Consider the following 19592-nt stretch of genomic DNA (forward strand, 5'->3'; position numbering starts at 1 on the left):
TTACGAGTGGAACAAATCTATCATGTCTTAATTAGTTCTCTAGATCATAAAAATAGTAGTGTAACTTTGATTCCTGCATGTCATTTACCTGACAGGCGGCGAGCACAGCCAGCGTGGGGCAGTGCTGCACCAGCGCCTCCTGCAGGAGAAACTGAGAAGGGCTGGTCTGCTTTTGGCTCTGCAGCAGAACCTGGAACAGCTCCTTCAGGTGTTCTGAGCTCCTGGACAGATGATACAGAGAGTTGAGTTACTTTAAATGCCACTCAAGTAAACATAAAACAAGTAAACAGTGACCTAAATAGTATTTTATATATAGTATTAGTATTGTCCATTTGTTTCTATGTAAAAGGCCTTTGAGTATCTTCAAAAACACTACATATATATAAGTGTTGTCTTATTGTATGCGAGATTTGAGACAATTTCTAATGCTGTAAAACCATAACATGTTAACTAAATGTATGAATAAAATACTAAGCAATAATTATTTAAAAATAAAATAAATACAGTATATTATAATACTTACAATAAGAGGCGGGAAATATATAAAAAAAATCCCTGATAATATTACAATTTTGTTGTGTGGAGAGCTGCACAATTAAAACGATTAAAACAGATTTAAAAAAGAGAGAATAAAGTGATATTCTGATTTATATTTATGGCCCATTCATGTTTTGTCCAAGAATTTTAGCACGTCCTTAATGCTTTTTTATCGCATCGCCCAAATATTGTTATCAAGTAAAGTATCATGTAAAAAAATAAAAACACCTTTACTTTTAAATTTATTCAGCATCTTCTCCTCAAACTCTTTACTACTCTCGTGTCTGCTCGGTGCCCACCTCGGAGCGAGACCCCGCTCTTCCGCCGTCGACGCCTCTTGCAGCTGTTCCTCGGCTCCACCGCTCCTGGGACTGAACAGCTGCAGGTCCTGAAAGGCCAGCTTCAGGTGAGAACAGAGAGTGGGACTGAACTCGGACGCCAGAGACCGCACCTGGACACACAAACAGCTTAAACGTTAAAAAAAAAACATGTTTGATTTTCCTGCGCAGCCATTTGAGTGCCGCTCCCTCGTTCCACTCATTTACACAACGCTCCACTTTTCTTTGGACGCCACGTAACTGTATACGAAGCGGGATTTACATAGAAAACACGGTCGTTTCTTTTTTCTCACAAAGGAACGGTTTGCATTATTGCAGAATCAACAAGCGAAGCAATAAGCTCATGCATCTGAGGTCAAATAAGTTCTACCGTATTTTCCGGACTATAAGTCGCAGCAGCCAAAAAAATGCATAATAGAGAAGAAAAAAACATATACAAGTCACACTGGAGTATGAAATAAGGTTGCAAGTGTGAAACTAACAAATAATATCACATATAAGTCGCTCCGGAGTATAAGTATAAATATAACTTCTGAATGATATGAGAACATTTGAGAGGACAAGTCTTCCACATTTGGGATACACGCGATACAAATTAGCGGCTGTGTGTGTGTGGATCAACAGGCTTTCAAGGTCGTAAGCAATAAACCCCTCTTCTTCACGGGCTCGTCCGCGATCCTGCAGCTTCGGGGGGCTCGAGCCAGTGGGTGGCGCTCTACCTGCTGCGGGGGGAAATTGTGCAGCTGGACGAACAGCAGGAAGTGAACGAAGTGCCCGTCCTGAGCGCAGTGAGCGGGGAACGCCGAGCTGAGCCGGAGCTGATGGACCTGGCAGAACTGAACGGCGAGCGACCACTCCAGTGCCGCCTCGTACGAACACCTGAGGAGGGCGAGGAACGTATATCAGTGAGTATTCTTTATGTCAGTACTGGAAATACGCAAATGTTCAGCCGTTTTGTTGGACCACCTACTCCTACTCCTACTCCTCCTACTACTCCTACTCCTACTCCTACTCCTACTCCTACTCCTACTCCTACTCCTACTCCTCCTACTCCTACTCCTACTCCTACTCCTACTACTCCTACTCCTACTACTCCTACTCCTACTCCTACTCCTACTCCTCCTACTCCTACTACTACTCATTTTTTGAGAAAATTAAAAGCTTTTGAGTGCGCCTTATAGTGCGGAAAATACGGTATGACATAAACAATTGTGATAATTAAAAAACGGGCAGAGAAGACATTTCCATTTTCCTTTTTTGTTTGACAAGAATACGTAAGGATTGTTCGGAAAGAAACTAGAACGTTCTCTGTCACCGCAACATACATTATAAGTCCAGCTCACCTCCCGACTCCCTTCTGCTCCAGACTGTGACAGACGGCGGCCTCCAGGTGACCAATCAGCTCCGCCGCTGCTCCTGGTTCCGCCTCCACAAGCTTCAGACCTTTAGACACTGAGGTAAAGTAACAAGAGGAAAGGGTGAGTGCCTCCTTTACATTTTGGGTTGTTGGTTTGACATTCTTGCTTGACTAAAAACACGTTCTGCCGATCGTCTAGGTGACAAAAAAGGGGCGTGGCTAAAGCTATGAAAGAAGATACAACTACACAGGAGTTACTATTAATGCAGAACAAAGTAAAAAAGGAGTTGAATCTGCCTTTTTTAAATTCATTTTTTTTACAAATAATGACCAAATAAAAAATCTTCCCCTAATTTATTCCACACATTCTTCCTTCTGTTGTTCCATATAAATCCTTATAATGTAAATGTGACAGATTAAAAGGCCCTGTACTTGATTGAATGTTTTCTAGTTATAATAAATGTTCCTTATGCTCCTAATAAGTATTTTGTTGGGTATTAGCTAAGACAGAAGCTACAGACAGGGCCACCGCTTTTCAAACTACACCATGCCAGACACTTGATTACCGGCTATAGTGCAGTATCAAGAGTAACCAAAAAGCCGAATGTAGAAGAACCACACGGACAAAACTGCAAAGGACTATATCAGACGGTTGTTCCCGAGTTACGGTGCATCAGAACGACAAAAGGGACTAAGTTGGCGGGGTTAATAGTTCAAAATCAAGTAAGGCCCCTACAGAACTAAAATGCAGTAAAGATGTATATATACATGTTTTGTTTTTTTCTAAAAATTATAAAAAAATATTCTCAGAAAATAGCCAATGTTTTAGGTTTATAACTTCACTTCCTGTTTGTAATTGATTACATCACACGAGGAAATTACCCAATAAACGCAAAAAACGCAAAAACTCATCTAATGTCACAATTTTTTTTGAGTAAGTAATGAGAGCAACTTTATTTTGTTGAATTAACGTTTAGAGACTGAAAAAACGTGCTTCCTTGTGTAAATTATGCGTAAACTTTGACTGAAATGAGTGTCCCTAGTGTGATGTTACTTCCTGTCATTTTCAAGAGATGTTTTCTCCACAAACACCTTCTCGATTGGTGTGAAACTATAATTTATATGTACAAATACACCAAATAAAGTCCAAACTAGAAAATCATAAAATCCCCTCATACGGCCTTTAATTGACTAAACGCACAAAGGCGTTGAAACCTGAGCGTATTACCCAGAGTCTGCAGATGCTGCGTCGTCGTGGCGTGCGTGTCGGTCTGGCTCCGGTGCTGCAGGATGGCGTTGAGGACTCGGAGGTCGACCCGGAGCTGGAGGCTGCACAGTCCCAGGAGCTCGCAGAAGCAGACCGCCGCCGCGCCGACCGAGGGAGCGCTGAAGTACTGCACGCCCAAACGGTACGCCTGATGCCCCGCCTGCTGCAGACTGACACGCGGAGGGTCAGAACATTCAAAACCAAAACAGTCAGGTATGTGGGTGGTTTAACGGATTTCTATTCATGATAATTGCTACATTGACTTATCGTTCAGTAAATGAAAGATGTAACAAAGATTATTGTATTTATACTGTATATTATGTATTTATCGGGTGTTGTATTTATACTGTATATTATGTATTTATCGGGTGTATGTTTTCTTTGCACTTGTGGGGAAAGAACAAGAACATCATCTTTGCTTTTAAATGTAGCCCTGTCCTAATGCACCAATCCATATCCAATGTTCTATCCAATGCTGACAATATTAAAGCGCCATCTACAGGTCGGATGACTCATTGAACTAAATTGTAGTTAAGATTTACATATCAAAATTTGTATAAAATGTATAAACAAATTTGATCACAGAATAGCTCATTTTTTTGGTTTATAATTTCACTTCCTGTTTGGAATTGATGACATCAGACTGGGAAATTACCCAGCAAACACTGGGAAAAAAAGAAAATTTGAGAAATAAAATCATATGAGAGCGACTTTATTTTGTTGAATTACGTTTAGAATGACAAAAAAGTTGTTTATTTTGTGTAAATTACGCGTAAACTTTGACGTTTTAGATCAATTCAAATCAAATAGAGATTCACTTTTTTCAAATTGTTAATGATCCGCTTGAGGCTTTTTAATCAGTAAAAGCTAGGGTTGTCAAAACTAAAGCTAGCATTAAAATTAGATACTCATTTGAAAAATAACATGCTTTTATTGTGTGTTCTAAATTCTATTGTCCGAAAAAAAGTCTTATTAACTTGTATGTGGTTTGGAGAGCAGACTCGTTTATGTTCAGGAAAATAAGATCGAAAGCCAAATTTAAAAATCAAATACAATTAAAAAACAGGATGTTTTGTAGCTGTTATTGATGTAGACAGAGCTGCTTTGTATGAATGAATAAAATGATCATGTTCTCACAGCTGCTTGACGTTGCTGCAGCCGTTGAGATGCTGGAGGAGGAACGTGGCGAAGGCGAAGGACGGTCGGCCGTGACGCAGGAAATACAGGAAGTCCAGGTTCTCCACCAAAGCGAACTTACTGACCAGCGCCGGACTCGAGAAATGCGGCAGCTCCGTCGTCTCTGCGAGTGTGGATTTTTAGTTTTCAAACCAAATATACTTTCTCATGTACATATTCAGGTTCATTCATGTCCAAAAATGTGCAATTTATTCGTCAACAATTGTTAAAATATATTTTTTTGAATTTAAAGCGCCCCCTACAGATCGGACGACTCATTGAGCTAAAATGCAGTAAAGATAAATATTATTTAGAATTTTGCAAAAAAAATATTTTAAAAAATGATCACAGAAAAGCTCATTTTTTCGGTTTATAATTTCCCTTCCTGTTTGTAATTGATGACCTCATCTAATGTCTTTTTTTGTTTTTTAATTTGACAAATAAAAATATATGAGAGCGACTTTATTTTGTTGAATTACTCTTTAGAGGGTCAAAAAAGTTGTTTCTTTGTATAAATTCTGCATAAACTTTGACTGGAATGAGTGTCCCTAGTGTGATATCACTTTCTGTTATTTTTTACAGATTTTTTAACGTTTTCTCCATAAATACCTGCTCGATTGATGTAAAACTGTAATTTATGTGTACAACAGATACAAATACACCAAATAAAGTCAAAATTTGAAAATCTTAAAAGCCTGTCATAGGGACTTTAAGAATAAGGTAGAATTAGAAGCGTGTTTAACCTACAGACAAAACTTACAGCCACTAAAAGCTGAATAATATTGTTTTATCTTTTTACACATACTGTATTAACTCTAAAACTTAATAATGATTACGGTTTAAATCCACTTAACTCAAAAAATATATATTTGGGTTTCTTACCAGTCGAGTTGAGAGTGTTTGCCGTCTGCCAGCTGAAAAGTTTAGATGGGTCCAAGGGATGAAGAGACTGCAAAATAGAATATATTTTTACAAAACGTGAAAATAAACCCCGAAACTCTTACATTACGCTCACAAATGTAATATCAACACATAGAAGTTACGGGTTTTGCCCACTTCAGCCATGAAATCTAACCTTTTAATGTTTCGAAAGTGGCGGAAAACATTCTGACCACATCACAAATAAAATAATAATAAAACGTTTACGAGTGACTGCACGATTTACAACCAGTTTATATAGTCTCGGCATCCAAATATGACAAACATTTAGGACGCACGATTGGCTACTTGTGTTGTGATCATCAGCTTTTAAACTCGATCAACTGAGGGCTTTTTTTAAGGGTTTTGTAAATAAATTTGACATTTCGGGCTGTGCAAAGTAGTTTAAAAAGTCTGAAAATGCATAATTCAGAGCAGAAGTTTCCGGCGTTTACGAGACAAATGCGGGAAAGAGCTTCTCCTGTTAAAAAGTTGCAAGAAATGTAGCGACAGTCAAGTATTAGCCATTATCATTATTATTTGTGCTTCATCAAATTGGACTTTCCCCCCTAAATCCTTTGGGGAGCTTCTTGGGAGACCCCTGATGGAGAGAGTGAGTTCACCTGCAGGAGGTGGTAGACCGAGACGTCCTGGGGCAGGTGACTTCCTCTGGATCCGGACGGGAACAGCGCGGCTTTCAGTTTGGGATACGGAGACAGCGCCATCTTCAGGAGCGGAGGGTCCACCGTTCTCTCGGAGCGGCCCGAGCTCGCGCCGTCGACCAGGACCTGACCACGACACGCGCAAACAAACAAACAAACAAACGGATAAGAGCGTTTTTAGGGAAATTGATGAACCGTTTTTCAATTCAGAGCCCAAATTTACAACACTGTTTATTTTACTCATAGAAAGTTAAAATTAAACAATGAGTTATCTGCAAGAAAACACCAAAGAATCTAGGAGCAACAAATTTAAACGTCTACCTTTGTGTGTTGGACAAAACAGATTTATTGTTGAGGGGGAAAAACGACTTTCAAATCAAAAACGGTCAACATTTGAATAACTGAACTGGCTTTAATGGTGAGAAGATGATATCATATTTTGATGTAAAACTGTGAAATCTTACATTTTCTTTCATTCCCATGGTGTAACATGTTATTATTATGTTAAGTTTGTGAGCGGTCCGAAAGACAAAATCAAGTTAAATGTGACCTTAGCCTTATTTAAAAAAAAGTTATTTACATTCAAGTCTATTTTCCAACTATATAATGAACAAAAAATCGTAATTTTGCCGCTAAAACTGTCACAATTTTTATTTTTTGGTTCTTACTCTTCCATTGTGACCGGAACAAACACGATTATCGATTAAACTAATAATCTTGACATCCATAGTGACGAGTAATGACATTTTCTCGACACAGAACACGACTAAAATGTGAAAGTAAAATATAATATAAAGTGTAAAACTCTGCTTGACATTTCATTTGTATCTGACATCGAAAAGAAGAAAATCACGTAAACAGTTGTAGAAAACCAGATAGACAATGGGAATTCTGCAGCAACAGCACAAATTTATCCCCGAAACAGCCTTTTCTCCTTTAAAAAATGTTTCTAAGTTTGTGTGTTGTGAATCGTAACTTAATAACCGGTCAAATGAACACACAGAGCCGTTTACCTGGTCGATTCCTCCGGGAGCGAACATGATGGAGGCCAGAGCGAGCAGACCGTGTCCCTCTAAAAGCAGCGAGCCGAGCGCCGCCTGGCTCCCCGGCAAAAGCACCTGCGCCGCGGTCAGACTGGCCTGGAAAACGAGCCCCGGGTCTGAGGAGGAAGGAGGAAGAGTGTGAAGGGGGAAATGAAAACGTAACATAATATTCTGTTAGGAACTTTACCCGAGAGGTCAGTGGTGATCTCCTGGATCCTGACGAGCATCTCAAACCAAGGGTGGCTCACGAACAAGTCCTGGCTGGACAAGAGAGGGCAGTTTCTGGGAGTCAACCTGTAGTGAGAATAAAAACAGACAACGTTTAACAGTCAAAACCGTTAAATTCGCCTGAAATATAGTTGAAGAAAATATAGATGCACATTAAAACTGATGACAACGTTATGAGACTCATTCTGTAAACCTAAAACAGGATAAACCCTTTTCAAAATGAACTTATGAATAAAAAGCACAATGAAACACAATGTAGAACTGGGCCGTATCTTAGTCGCCAATATCGTTAATTATCTAGTATTATTAGTTTTATTAGTGTGAGTATTATACAGTGTACTTCATATATTATTGTAGTTATCAACGCTGAACAGCCCAAAGTGTAAGTGTAAATATTAAATGTTTTCCAATGATTTAGTTCAGAATTTGTTTTATTATAATACAAAATATGTTTAATAAATTTTGTGTTGTATTACTGTCATTTATGGTCTTTAGTCTTTAAGAGGCCCTTTTTAAGCAGTAAAGCTATTTTTACATGTTTATGACTAAGTGTTTTTTGTTAAGCCAAATCGTCCAGGTAGTTTTTAGACCACGCGGGTCCCCATTGCCCTGGCTGACTCCAGATTGGCTGTAGCCCTCTCTCGTCATGACAAATGTGTGAATCTGATTGGCCGAAGCGTCACAACAGCGGAACGAACCGAGACCTGAGAAGACCGCCGACCGACCTGTGGTGCTGAAGGTACGAGTAGAGCAGGAACTTGAGTCCGCGGTCCAAACAGAAGCGGATGAAGACGGCGTGGAAGTCAAGACCCTGAGAGGCCCGGTACAGCGGGAGCAGAGCGGCCCGGGACATGACGCCGTCGCTCTGGGCAACGCGCCACAGGAGGCGCTCCAGGTCGCACAGCTCGCCCGGGATAAACACTCCTCTCCTGAACGCATTGAAACCATGATCAGTCGAGACACGGCAGGCATACTTTTCATTTTGGAGATTTCAGGCCAGATTTCTCTTTCAAATGGACTATAATAGTTAGAGCTGCAGCGTTTAATCGACTAATTGTGTCTAGTCGACAATAAAAAATAACAATAGTCGTATTTTGATATTAAACATAAAAAAGGCTCCAAAACACAAATGCAAATACTTTATAACAAAAAAATTGCATTATTAAATCAAAATGTCAAAAAAGAATAAACAATTTCCAATTTCCCTGAATAACAAACTTTAGTCCAGAAGTTTCAGTCACCATATTCTAAGCTTTACTTGGTTGATAATGTATTTAAAAAGTCTCAATGTGTGATAGAAATAAACATTTGATAAGTCGACTAATCAAAAAATAAAATAAAAAATCTCTGACAAGTCGACTACTAATATAATTATTAGTTACAGCCCAAATAATATGCAAAAAGCCTTCAGTACACACATTTCAGCGTTTTTAGTTTTTCTCAAGCGCTCACATGCATTTTATATTTAAATACATGGCTCTCCTTCAGGTTTTTAAAATACATTACAACATTGAACTTAGCTGCTCTTGTTTTGAACTTAATACAAACAGTTACATTTCTAAATCTACCATCACATGTGAGGCCTTGCTTGCATTTGCCTACATACATTCCATGTCAATAAGCTCATACTTTAGTGTAGGCTATGCTACAATAAATTTATTGTATATTTTCACTTAAAACAAAAGGCAATACTTAATGTATTTTCACAGTTGTTCTGCTCAGACTGTATATTTTGTATTTATATTTTTTTTCCATCCATCCATCCATTTTCTACCGCTTATTCCCTTTCGGGGTCGCGGTTGACTGGAGCCTATCCCAGTGACTTCGGGCCTTAGGCGGGGTGCACCCTGGACAGTGGCCAACTTGTCGCAGATTTTTATTCCAACTTTTTATTATTATTTATTTTATGCATGCCTTTATTTGATTTGAGTTTATATTTGCCTTTTTAGTGTTTTATATTGTACCAAATCGCCAAAGCAAATGAAAAACGACTATCGATATTCAGACAATATTTTAACAACAGATCAGGTTGAAATGTAGCTGTAAATGACTCGGTTGGTCCAAATATCGCACAAAACAAGAATGGAGCAGAAAACAAACCACAAAAGAGCAGAAATGTCACGTTATATCCTTGTCTGAGTGATTACGCTAGACTTCCTGTCACTTTTTGTGGTCACTTTTAGTCATTTTAACTAAACACACAATATTCTGATCTTCAAAACATTTTTTTTTCTACTTTTGTAACATTTGCACCTTTGTAGGCTTTTTTTAAAATAGCCATGATGCTTTTTTGGGGGGATTCTTGGACAAACACTACATTAATCCATTGATGTAGTAAAAACAAAAGTGACTCACCTCGCCAGCTGATCCAGAATGTCCTCCCTCATGAAGGCGCTGCAGGCTGTGCTCCCGTTCACCAGCTCAGGGGTTAATTCCGGCCACTGGGGGGCTCCACTGCTCTGCACCCACTCCGCCACGCGCCGGTCGTCGTGGCGAGACGTCAGGTGCCGCCACAACACGGACGCGTCGCAGGAGGTCAGCTCTAAGACAACAGGAGACCGGCAAATGACAACGTGGTCTCCAGCAGGCGGAGGAGGTCGGAAAGCTTAGGGGTCACGCAGCATTTTGTTCATTTTATTTGAATTCATGCATAAATATTAGAATGTATTTATTTAATTTTAATTGTATTTAATGTATTTATTAAATGTTATTGTTTTTAATTAAATTTGAGCAGCGAATTGAAAAATTGTATGCACGTCAGTGATGAGTAGGGATGTCACGGTATCATATTTTAATGCTACAAATATATATATATAATATATATACGTCACAATTTAACAATTATTGACGATTGAGACTGTGACAAAAAAACTGTGCAATCTTAAAATTCTTTCATTCCCATGGTCTAATTATCTGACATCGAAAAGAAGATAATCACGTAAAGTTGTAGAAAACCAGATAAACAATGGGAATTCAGCAGCTACAGCATATTTATCACAGAAACAGCTTTTTCTCCATAAAAAGAAGTTTGTGTGTGAAAAGTAATTGTTTTAAGGGAGCTGAAGTGTCCTAAAACTTCAACTTCACACACAAACTAGGTCAGCTCTGCGCAGTTGGAGCAACATTTTCCCATATAAAGTTATTTGAAGCAGAACAAAAATGACGCAAAAAAAGCTAAGAAACACATTTTATCACTTGTGCTGCCCATAATTCTTGATTTTTTTTGACTGAATATTCTTGTCTTCATGATCTCACCCGTGTGTTTGAGTCGGGACAGGAGGATTTCCGTCCGGTTGCTCTGCTCCCAGTTTTTGACCCAGTCCAGCCTCACGTAGCTCCACAGCCCAGAATCCTCGAAGAGTCGGTGAACCACGAGCTCCTTCAGAGCCTCTTCGCTGGTGCCTGCAGTGTGGACCATGTGTAGAGCTCTGAGGAACGCCACAAAGACCACGCGGACTGACTCAGTACGAGGGTCTTTCACACACAAGTTCACGTTCACAACAAAAATCTGATCTTTATCGGGGTTTCTGGAAGTATCGGTTTATTGAAACGACGTATGAACAGTTATGCCTGATATTAGTACCGTATTTCCAGGACTATGAGTCGCACCAGAAAAAAAAAGAACATGCTACCAAGTTTACCGAAGCATCAGTATTACCTAAAAACACTAAATTCATTGAGTTCTTCTTCCTCTGTGTCCCTTCTAAACAACTCTACAAACTCCGGAAAAGAGGAAGTGCTGATTCTTCTTCTGCGTCGCTTCTAGAGCGCCCTCTTGCGGTTGCCATTGTGAAAATAACGAATAATATCACATATAAATCGCTCTGGAGTATAAATCGCACTATGAAAAGCGACTTATAGTCCGGAAAATACGGTAATATGATTTTGTTCTGATTGTTCACAATTGCAGGTGCAGGTTTTGACTGGGGAAAATGGTCAAACTAATGTGGCAAAGACAAAAAGTGAAAGACAAAATCGAAATATTTTTTTTAAAAATGTACTCTAAAAATCCACTAATTACCCGACGATGATCATGTAAACACACGCCAAAATCAGATTTTACTGGCCACAAAAATGTGACTTGTCAAGGGTCCAGAATGCCCCAAACCCTCACAATCTGCTTTTATAAAGAAACACTCGGATATGTCCCAGCTCATGACGACAGGTGACATTAGAAACATAGATCGCCTTGATGAAGAAAACAAGAATAAACTGAATTTGTGACTACCGAATTTTCCGGACTGTAAGTTGCACTGGAGTATAAGTCGCACCAGCCAAAAAATGAATAATAGAGAAGAAAAACATATATAAGTCGCACTGGAGTATGAAATGCGGGTGCGAGTGTGAAAATAACAAATAATATCACATATAAGTTGCTCTGGAGTATAAGTATATAAGTACATAAGTATAAATATAAGTATAAGTCGCACCCCGGCCAAAACTATGAAAAAAGGTGCAACTTATAGTCCGGAAAATACGGTATTTATTAGATTCAGTTGTAGTAAGTAAGGAATAAAACAGAAGTAAAAATATGTGTGACCCAAATAATAAGAGTAATCATGCTTGTACTTGAAGTTTTTGGAGATACAATATTTCAGTACAGAGTTTGGACGTAATATCTACAGTATTTACAGTGCTTGACTAAAAAACAGGGAGTTCCTCTTGGTTACCTCGGAGTCGGGGTCTTTAATGGACACTGGACGACAGGAAGTGAACCCAGCTTCTCCATTTCCCTGATGAAGGACAGGCTTTGGGCTTCTTCTTCTGTAAAATAATGTCTCCTCAGAAGTTCTTCAACCTGAAAGAGCAGCCATCGGTCAGACGAACTCTTTAATCGTTTGCGAGAAACTGTCAAATTGAATGAATAATGCATGATGTGAAATGCTTTTGCCCATTTTTCATCTCTTACACTTTGGTTGTTGCAGTGAAATTAATGAAAAGTATTTGAATATTGATGAAAAACCCACCACAAACTCGCGGAGGTCTTTGTCATCCGTGTACCGGCCGATGACGTGGAGCTGCTTCTTCACGCTGAAACCCTAAAGTAAAACGAGGTTGAAGGTCAGAACGACAGGAACTATAATGATAATCACAATAGTCGCAATTAGCACATCACAAAGACTTATTATTCAAGCAGCTTAGTTTTAAAAAACTGATTATTTGTTTAGTCCATTAGAAAGGGCAATCAACGGCCATTATTCAGCCCCATTGTTCGGCAAAAAATAAGAAATGTGCAATTTACAAAATAAATGTTTTCAAACAATCTACATATTGTTCAGTAAGTGTGTTTTATTGTTTTATGTTGCACAAGTTTTATGTTGACAAGTTCCTATGTTTGTGAATTTTGTTCATTGACAATGGAAATAAATCTTTTCTGATTCTGATTCAGAAGTATTATTAGTTTTGGCCGGAGTGCGACTCCAGAACGACTTGATAGTATTTGTTATTTTCACACTCTCAACCACAAGAGGGCGCTCTAGGCTCTAAGCGACGCAGAAGAAGAATCTGCACTTCCTCTACCTCTGGAGTTTGTGGAGTTGTTTAGAAGTGACACAGAGGAAGAAGAATTCAATGGATTTAGTGATTTGGGGTAATACTGATGCTTTGGTAAACTTGTTAGCATTATTATTATTATTATTATTATTATTATTATATTATTATTTTAAATTGTATTTCAAGATGAAATGTCTGTTCTTGGTCTGGGATTTTATCAAAAAAATGTCCCCATAAAATGCGACTTATATGTTTTTTTATTCTCTATTATGCATTTTTTTTTGGTTGGTGCAACTTATACTCCGGAGCGATTTATAGTCTGGAAAATACGGTATGTGCTGTAGTAGTAGTTCTGTAACGATTATTTTATAGTCAACTAGTCATTATCAACGAAATAAAGGCAGAAATATTGTGACAGAAGGATTCTAGATAGAGAATATTTAGGAATAAAGTGTAATATTGATGTAAATACGAAATAGTCTTGATATTTTGATTGAATAATACAGCTGTCTGTGTTATAAAAGCTGTTTTGGAGTCTGTATACTCCAGATACTGATCAAAACACAAAATGTAAATATTAGACTATAAGTTGCAGCACTAACAGAAATTTCATTTTACAACTTTGGAAGACTTATTCCAGACAGGAGTTTGATTTGTACTTTTGCTTCGACAACACCCCAGTCCGGGTACTACAACCACTCTGTACAGATTGTGTGATATTTCTGTACCATGTTCACGAGCAGAGCTTTGGCCGTCTGCAGGTCGCGCTGCTGCAGACTGGAATAAACCTGTGCCAGCCCCTCTCTCATCAGGGCCGCCAGTCTGTGCTCGGATTGGCCCCGCCCTCTCAGAACCGCCTGGGCTCGAGGGATCTGATTGGTCAGGACGGCGGCGCGGACCACTTCCTGTGAAAACGAAACGAAAAGAGAGATTGTGAAGCTTTTTTCTCTCGTTTTTCTTTCGGATGAGGGGGGAATGGAGAATCCTGCAAAACGGGAGGCACATCTAAATGTAACAGTGATGAACAAAGGGGGGGGGGGAAATCCTTGTATAAAATAATGAATAATAAGGTTCATGAACATACACAATACTGACTTTGTAAATAAACCTTAACTCAGACTACAAAGTGTGCCATTTAACACACTCGAAATACAGATTTTTGACCCAAAGTAAAAGTACTTTCTTCACAATACCACATGCTCTTCTACTAGTTTTTGCCTCGTTTATTTGATTTTGTTTTTAGATTTGATACTTGTGGGTTAGGGTACTGATTTTTTGATACTTTCGACAAGGATTCGATCACAACTTGTTTCATTTCTTAGCTCTACTGTAGAATAATCAAGACGTATTGTATACCAACATGCCGTGTAGTAAAATAAAGAAGTACAGATACAAAAGTGTGCCGGTCGGAGTGTTACCCGGATGGGCAGCTGGTCCCACTGGTCTGCAGCGCTGGATTCTCTCCTGGAGCGCCCGGAGCTCGAGCTGGACCAGGGGAACCTCTTCATGAAGCCCCGGAGCTGAGTCAGGTACTGGTCCAACACCTCCACGCAGCCGCGGACGTCTGCGCTGTCGCCTGCGGACAAACAACAACAACAAAAACACTAAATACAATATACGGGCGGACCTATGACACTGACGGGGTGTGAGTGTTGTATCATGATTGAGTGATTTGTCAATTTCTGTTTCACGTATTTCCCTGATTATAAATCACACTGGAGTATAAGTCGCACCAGCCAAAAAATGCATAATAGAGAAGAAAAAAAACAATTTAAGTCACTCCGGTGTATAAGTCGCACCCCGACCAAAACTATGAAAAAGGTGCGACTTATAGTCCGGAAAATATGATATTTAAAAAAAAAGTTCTTGGGCTATGTGAATACAAAACATATTGTGCAACGACATCAAAAACTATATATTTGTTTCATTATTTCAGGTTTTGCATTGCACTTTTTTATGACATTTTTACATTTGACTTTTTTTCTTTTTTGAACCAAATTAATTAATTATTAATTCAAAATTCAGCCACAAGTCAGTAGCTAGAAGAGACATTATCCAGATAAAGCACTTTTGACTGCTCAATCAAAGAGCAGCGTCGTAAGTGATCATTTCAACCCAAATTATTATAAAATGATACAAATGATACAAAAAACCCAATGGGTCAAGGGTCACCAATTTTGACTTCTCTTTTGCTTATCAATTAAGGTACTTTAGGTTTGAAAGCTTTAAAATTAGGCGTGTGCAGATGTTATTTATGTGCAAAGTAAAGACATAATAATCACAGAGGGTTTTATGTCGGTTTTGTTTGGTTTTGTGGGGCGTTTCTCACCTTGCTGGTCGCACAACAGCGCTCTGATCTGAGAGTGCAGGAAGCTCAGGGTGATGTGCAGCAGCTGCTCAGAGAACTGTCGACTCTGAGCCTCGCTGTTCGAGTCTCTGACCGCAGAACACAGCAGGTCTAAGGCCGGGACCAGCTCCTGGACTCCTGCACAACGGAAACACAAGGTCATATTCAATATTCCATACAGCAGTAACCGAGAGCAACGAGAACATGTGTTTGAGAGATGAGGCACAGCCACGGTTATTCATACAATGTAGAGAATGTGGTATGGTCCTGGTTTTGTCCTGGTTTTGTCCTGGTTTTGTCCTGGTTTTGTCCTGGTTTTGTCCTGGTTTTGTCCTGGTTTTGTCCTGGTTTTGTCCTGGTTTTGTCCTGGTTTTGTCCTGGTTCTGTCCTGGTTTAGACTTGATTTTGTCCTGGTTTAGACCTGGTTTAGTCCTGGTTTAGTCCTGGTTTAATCCAGTATTACTTTTAAAATAATTGTTTTGTTGGTTTGTTTTCAGAGGCCGAGTGGCAATCGGTCTGAAAGGTTTGCACGTCAACACATTATAAAAATGAAATTGTATCTACAAACGAACCATTTTACCAATAAATAAAGTAATTATAAAGTGATGTTTGGTGTTGGTTTAGTCCTGTCCAGTTTAACTCTTCTTTTGGTACTTGGTCTGAACATTTTAACCCCCCCCCCGAGCTGTTTCAAAGTAAAACCACGGTCAGATTGAAGCAGTGAAATGTCCCGTACTTTCCGTGAGGCTGAGGTCGGACCCCGTCGGCTGCTCAGACGGACTCAGGACATTTTCTTTACTTTTCAGGTAAAAATCCACTGTGTCGAGCTGCCGGTTCTTCAGCCCCGCCTTTAACACAACAAGCAATACATTCAAAAACGGACATTTGAAAAACTATTGTGCTGAAAACATTAGAGGAAAAAAAGAGAAAAAATTTATGAAATAATGAAAAATAATCTAGACACATTTTTTTGAAAACAACACCGTACAATACGATATGGAAAATACATTAACTAAAAAGGAACTGTGTTTTTATTTCAAATTCCACCAACATGACTTGCCCATATACAAAGTACACATGTCGAAACCAAATATTGCTTTCAAATATCAAACAAAAATGGTTGTCACATTTATCATTGACACTAGAGAGGACGGAATCATAATGCACACCTGCAGAGAGTGCATAGGGATGGAGCAGCGCCCCCAGTTGTTCAGATTACAAACTGCGTCCACTGTGGCCGCACTGCCGAACAACATCAACCGGCTGAGTAAATCCTGCTGCGAAACCGAGAACAGGACCTGGAACAGACCCTGATCTGAACAGGAGAAAGGCAAAGTGATGATGCGTTTTATCTAATAATGGAGCATGAATGTGAGCAGAGCTGATGTCATAGGACAGTTCAAAGATACAAGAAAAAGTAAAACCATCAAAAACAAGCTAAAAGAGTCAAAAAGGTAAAACTGTGTCCAAATCAAATATGAAAGACTAAATTACACTGGATTGTTTTTGTTTTAAATTTGAAATAATATAATGCTTGGATTAAGTAACATTTATCTTAATTTGAGTATATATTTGCCATATATTTTTATTATACCAAATGGAAGTGGATTTTTTTTTCCATTTAAAGTTTTTTATTAATTTAAGAAAACCAAGAAATATTATGGCTGTTTCATTGGCAAATCTCATATTAAAACAAGACACACTCAAATCAAGATAAATACCTTATTCCAAACAATTATTAATTTATTATCTCATTGTATTTTTTTCCATGACCAAAACAGACAGAAATGACGTACTTTTCAGCAGCAGTACATGCTGTTTCCCTCCACTGCGCTGAACGGGAGCCGCCTCGCCGTCCGCTGTGTGGTAGATCACCTTCCCGGACTCAAACTCCCACAATGCAACGGTGGTTTGAGCGTTTCCGGGGGCGACGGAGGTGAGCAGAGCGGAAAACTCGGATACAGCGAGACGACGCGGCGAGCAGGCGTCCGGGACAGAGAAGGACAGGGTCAGACCTCCGGGAGGGACTCGGCTTCGGCCCGGCTGCTGCGCGTGACGGGGGCCGAGGTGAGGCAGGGAGGACCACCAGGGGGCGCCGGGGAACGAGGAGGAACGAGGGGGTGAAACGTCTCGAGCCGCGCCGTACATTGAGACCAGACGAGACTCCCACGAGCTGGAGTGGGAAAAAAAAAGAGCGGAAATATCATCAGTTTGAAAAGTGTTTCGAGCTGTATGACTAAAATAATGCTTCCGTAAATCAGTCGCACTCAAAAAAAAACAAACAATGATAATGTCTCGGGCATAGTAGATGAGCTCCAGTGTAACTTAAACTGGGATTTCATTAGCTGCCGTATACTTACTGAGGACATAAACACAAGTTGGTTTCAGTATTGGAATCTGGCAACCCAAATTCAACATTTTTGATCGAAACAGGAGAACAAACGCAAAATATAAGCAAACGAGTGAGCAAATGTCACAGGTAAAATGCAAAAATATGTGATTTGATTATGCTTTTGCAAATTACTATGGCAACGGTGCTCATTTTCCATCATTTTGAACCCGACAAACACACTTTTATGCGAGTTATGACTGAGAACTGCGATATGCTTCAAACGCTTCAAAGCACCGATTGGGTAAAAGTCTCGTCTCTTCAGGCTTCAGTTGGTCAGTCGTTCCCCGTTCCCAGCCTGTTGTTTACCGGTCAGCGCCGAAGTCTAGTCCCAGGGTGGAGAGGCAATCTTTGGAGCTGCTGACGGAGTCCTGGTCCCTGGGGTTCAGCGACTGCACAGAGGGCCTCTCTGGGCTGGACGCGCGCCACAAATGCCTTGGAAATACTCTGAAATTGAAAATGTAGAGAGAAGTTTACTTTTGCCGGCTCATTGTGCATTCGCTAGGCAACACCAATTCACACAAACAGCATTCTAAATTGCAGCCGCAGTCAGACAGAACACAACGTCGAGTCGGGGAATGGAAATATAGTGAGCAATGAGCCTTTTCTCAGCTGTAGTTTTGCAAATGAGGAGCAGAAAAGATGGAGGATATTATACGGCCAGTGCTTTCACAGGCGCTTTTGGTTGCCTTTGAAAATACTATGCTTTCCCTGTTAGAGGACATTTTTAGTGCATAGTTTCATTCATTTTAAATGTCATCATAAACTGTGTGTAACTGTAACTAACAGGTCATGTCATGTGCGCTGTGGTTTTTATCCAGCTCTAATTTAGTTGGAAAATAGGGCTTATCATGATCGTTTTTCCCATGTTGATCGATCACGATTTGATTCCGTTTTATGTTGTCTTTTTAAATAAATAAAAAAGACTTTCAATATTAACATCATAAAAAAAGAAACAATATAGACTTTTAATCATTGCTAATAGAAAGGACATGGATGAGCCTGTCCTATAGAGAGCACCACCTCATGACATCAGCTGGTGGGGTGTTCTGAGCTCTTGACAGAACAAAATAACAGTATCGTATTTTCAGCACTATAGCACTGGATTATAAGTCGCACTGTGATTTTGAAAATAAATTTAAAGGCTTTTAAGTGTGCCTTATAGTGCGGAAAATATGGTACAAAAGTGTTTTTCAGTAAAATGTTGGTGTTGTCTGTTACTCAGATCATTTTTTACCGTGGATACTTTCCTACTTTTACTTTGAAGAGCAACATATAAGAGCAGATATCTGTACTTTCTACTTCCTACACAACACTATTTAACCAGACTGAAAACGTAGAATGCACTTTTCATACGGTTTGAGCCGTTATTTTTAGCATGTTCACCGCGACATCCAGTGTAAAGCCTTTGTGTTCAAGCCTGAGCAAACAAAAATGTACATACTGTAAAATTCACTAGAAATGTATATGAACTGCGACGATTGAAAGATCAGCAAAAGTTAAACAAACTTTAACTTTTGACTCTAAATATAACATTTTTCAATACTTTTCCTAGGTTTTCTATGCGTTTTTTCCTTCTTCTTCCACCACTGTCTCTTAACAATATCAAACATGAAGGAACAAAATAAAACACAACACGAGAATTCAAAGACGTTGGCGATGTAAATGGTAAATGGTCACATTTATATAGCGCTTTTCTACCGTCAAGGTACTCAAAGCGCTTTACATCAAGGAACCAGTCACCCATTCACACACACATTCACACCCCAGATGTACGCAGACACTGGGGGGCAAGTTGGGTTAAGTGTCTTGCCCAAGGACACAACGGCAGTATTCA

At 39.4% G+C, this 19592-nt stretch overlaps 1 protein-coding gene across 1 annotated transcript in view; it reads right to left on the reverse strand.

Moving 5' to 3' along the window:
* spg11 (SPG11 vesicle trafficking associated, spatacsin) overlaps positions 1 to 19592 on the reverse strand; it is a 47080-nt gene that overhangs the window by 21387 nt on the left and 6101 nt on the right. The window contains exons 5-26 of the mRNA XM_072434487.1: positions 18065 to 18202; positions 17163 to 17539; positions 16536 to 16681; positions 16103 to 16214; positions 15349 to 15504; positions 14438 to 14595; positions 13748 to 13924; positions 12494 to 12565; positions 12197 to 12324; positions 10782 to 10954; positions 9882 to 10068; positions 8252 to 8455; positions 7486 to 7592; positions 7269 to 7414; positions 6217 to 6381; positions 5558 to 5624; positions 4637 to 4799; positions 3461 to 3669; positions 2219 to 2327; positions 1595 to 1754; positions 837 to 988; positions 89 to 221 (exon numbers count right to left, since the gene is read on the reverse strand). Of these exons, the coding sequence (XP_072290588.1) occupies positions 89 to 221; positions 837 to 988; positions 1595 to 1754; positions 2219 to 2327; positions 3461 to 3669; positions 4637 to 4799; positions 5558 to 5624; positions 6217 to 6381; positions 7269 to 7414; positions 7486 to 7592; positions 8252 to 8455; positions 9882 to 10068; positions 10782 to 10954; positions 12197 to 12324; positions 12494 to 12565; positions 13748 to 13924; positions 14438 to 14595; positions 15349 to 15504; positions 16103 to 16214; positions 16536 to 16681; positions 17163 to 17539; positions 18065 to 18202 (3439 nt within the window). The remainder of the gene's footprint in view (positions 1 to 88; positions 222 to 836; positions 989 to 1594; positions 1755 to 2218; positions 2328 to 3460; positions 3670 to 4636; positions 4800 to 5557; positions 5625 to 6216; positions 6382 to 7268; positions 7415 to 7485; positions 7593 to 8251; positions 8456 to 9881; positions 10069 to 10781; positions 10955 to 12196; positions 12325 to 12493; positions 12566 to 13747; positions 13925 to 14437; positions 14596 to 15348; positions 15505 to 16102; positions 16215 to 16535; positions 16682 to 17162; positions 17540 to 18064; positions 18203 to 19592) is intronic.

Source organism: Eucyclogobius newberryi, unplaced genomic scaffold (genome assembly GCF_026437365.1).
Source record: "Eucyclogobius newberryi isolate DKJ021-1_F unplaced genomic scaffold, fEucNew1.0.hap1 SCAF_7, whole genome shotgun sequence".
Classification (NCBI taxonomy): domain Eukaryota; kingdom Metazoa; phylum Chordata; class Actinopteri; order Gobiiformes; family Gobiidae; genus Eucyclogobius; species Eucyclogobius newberryi.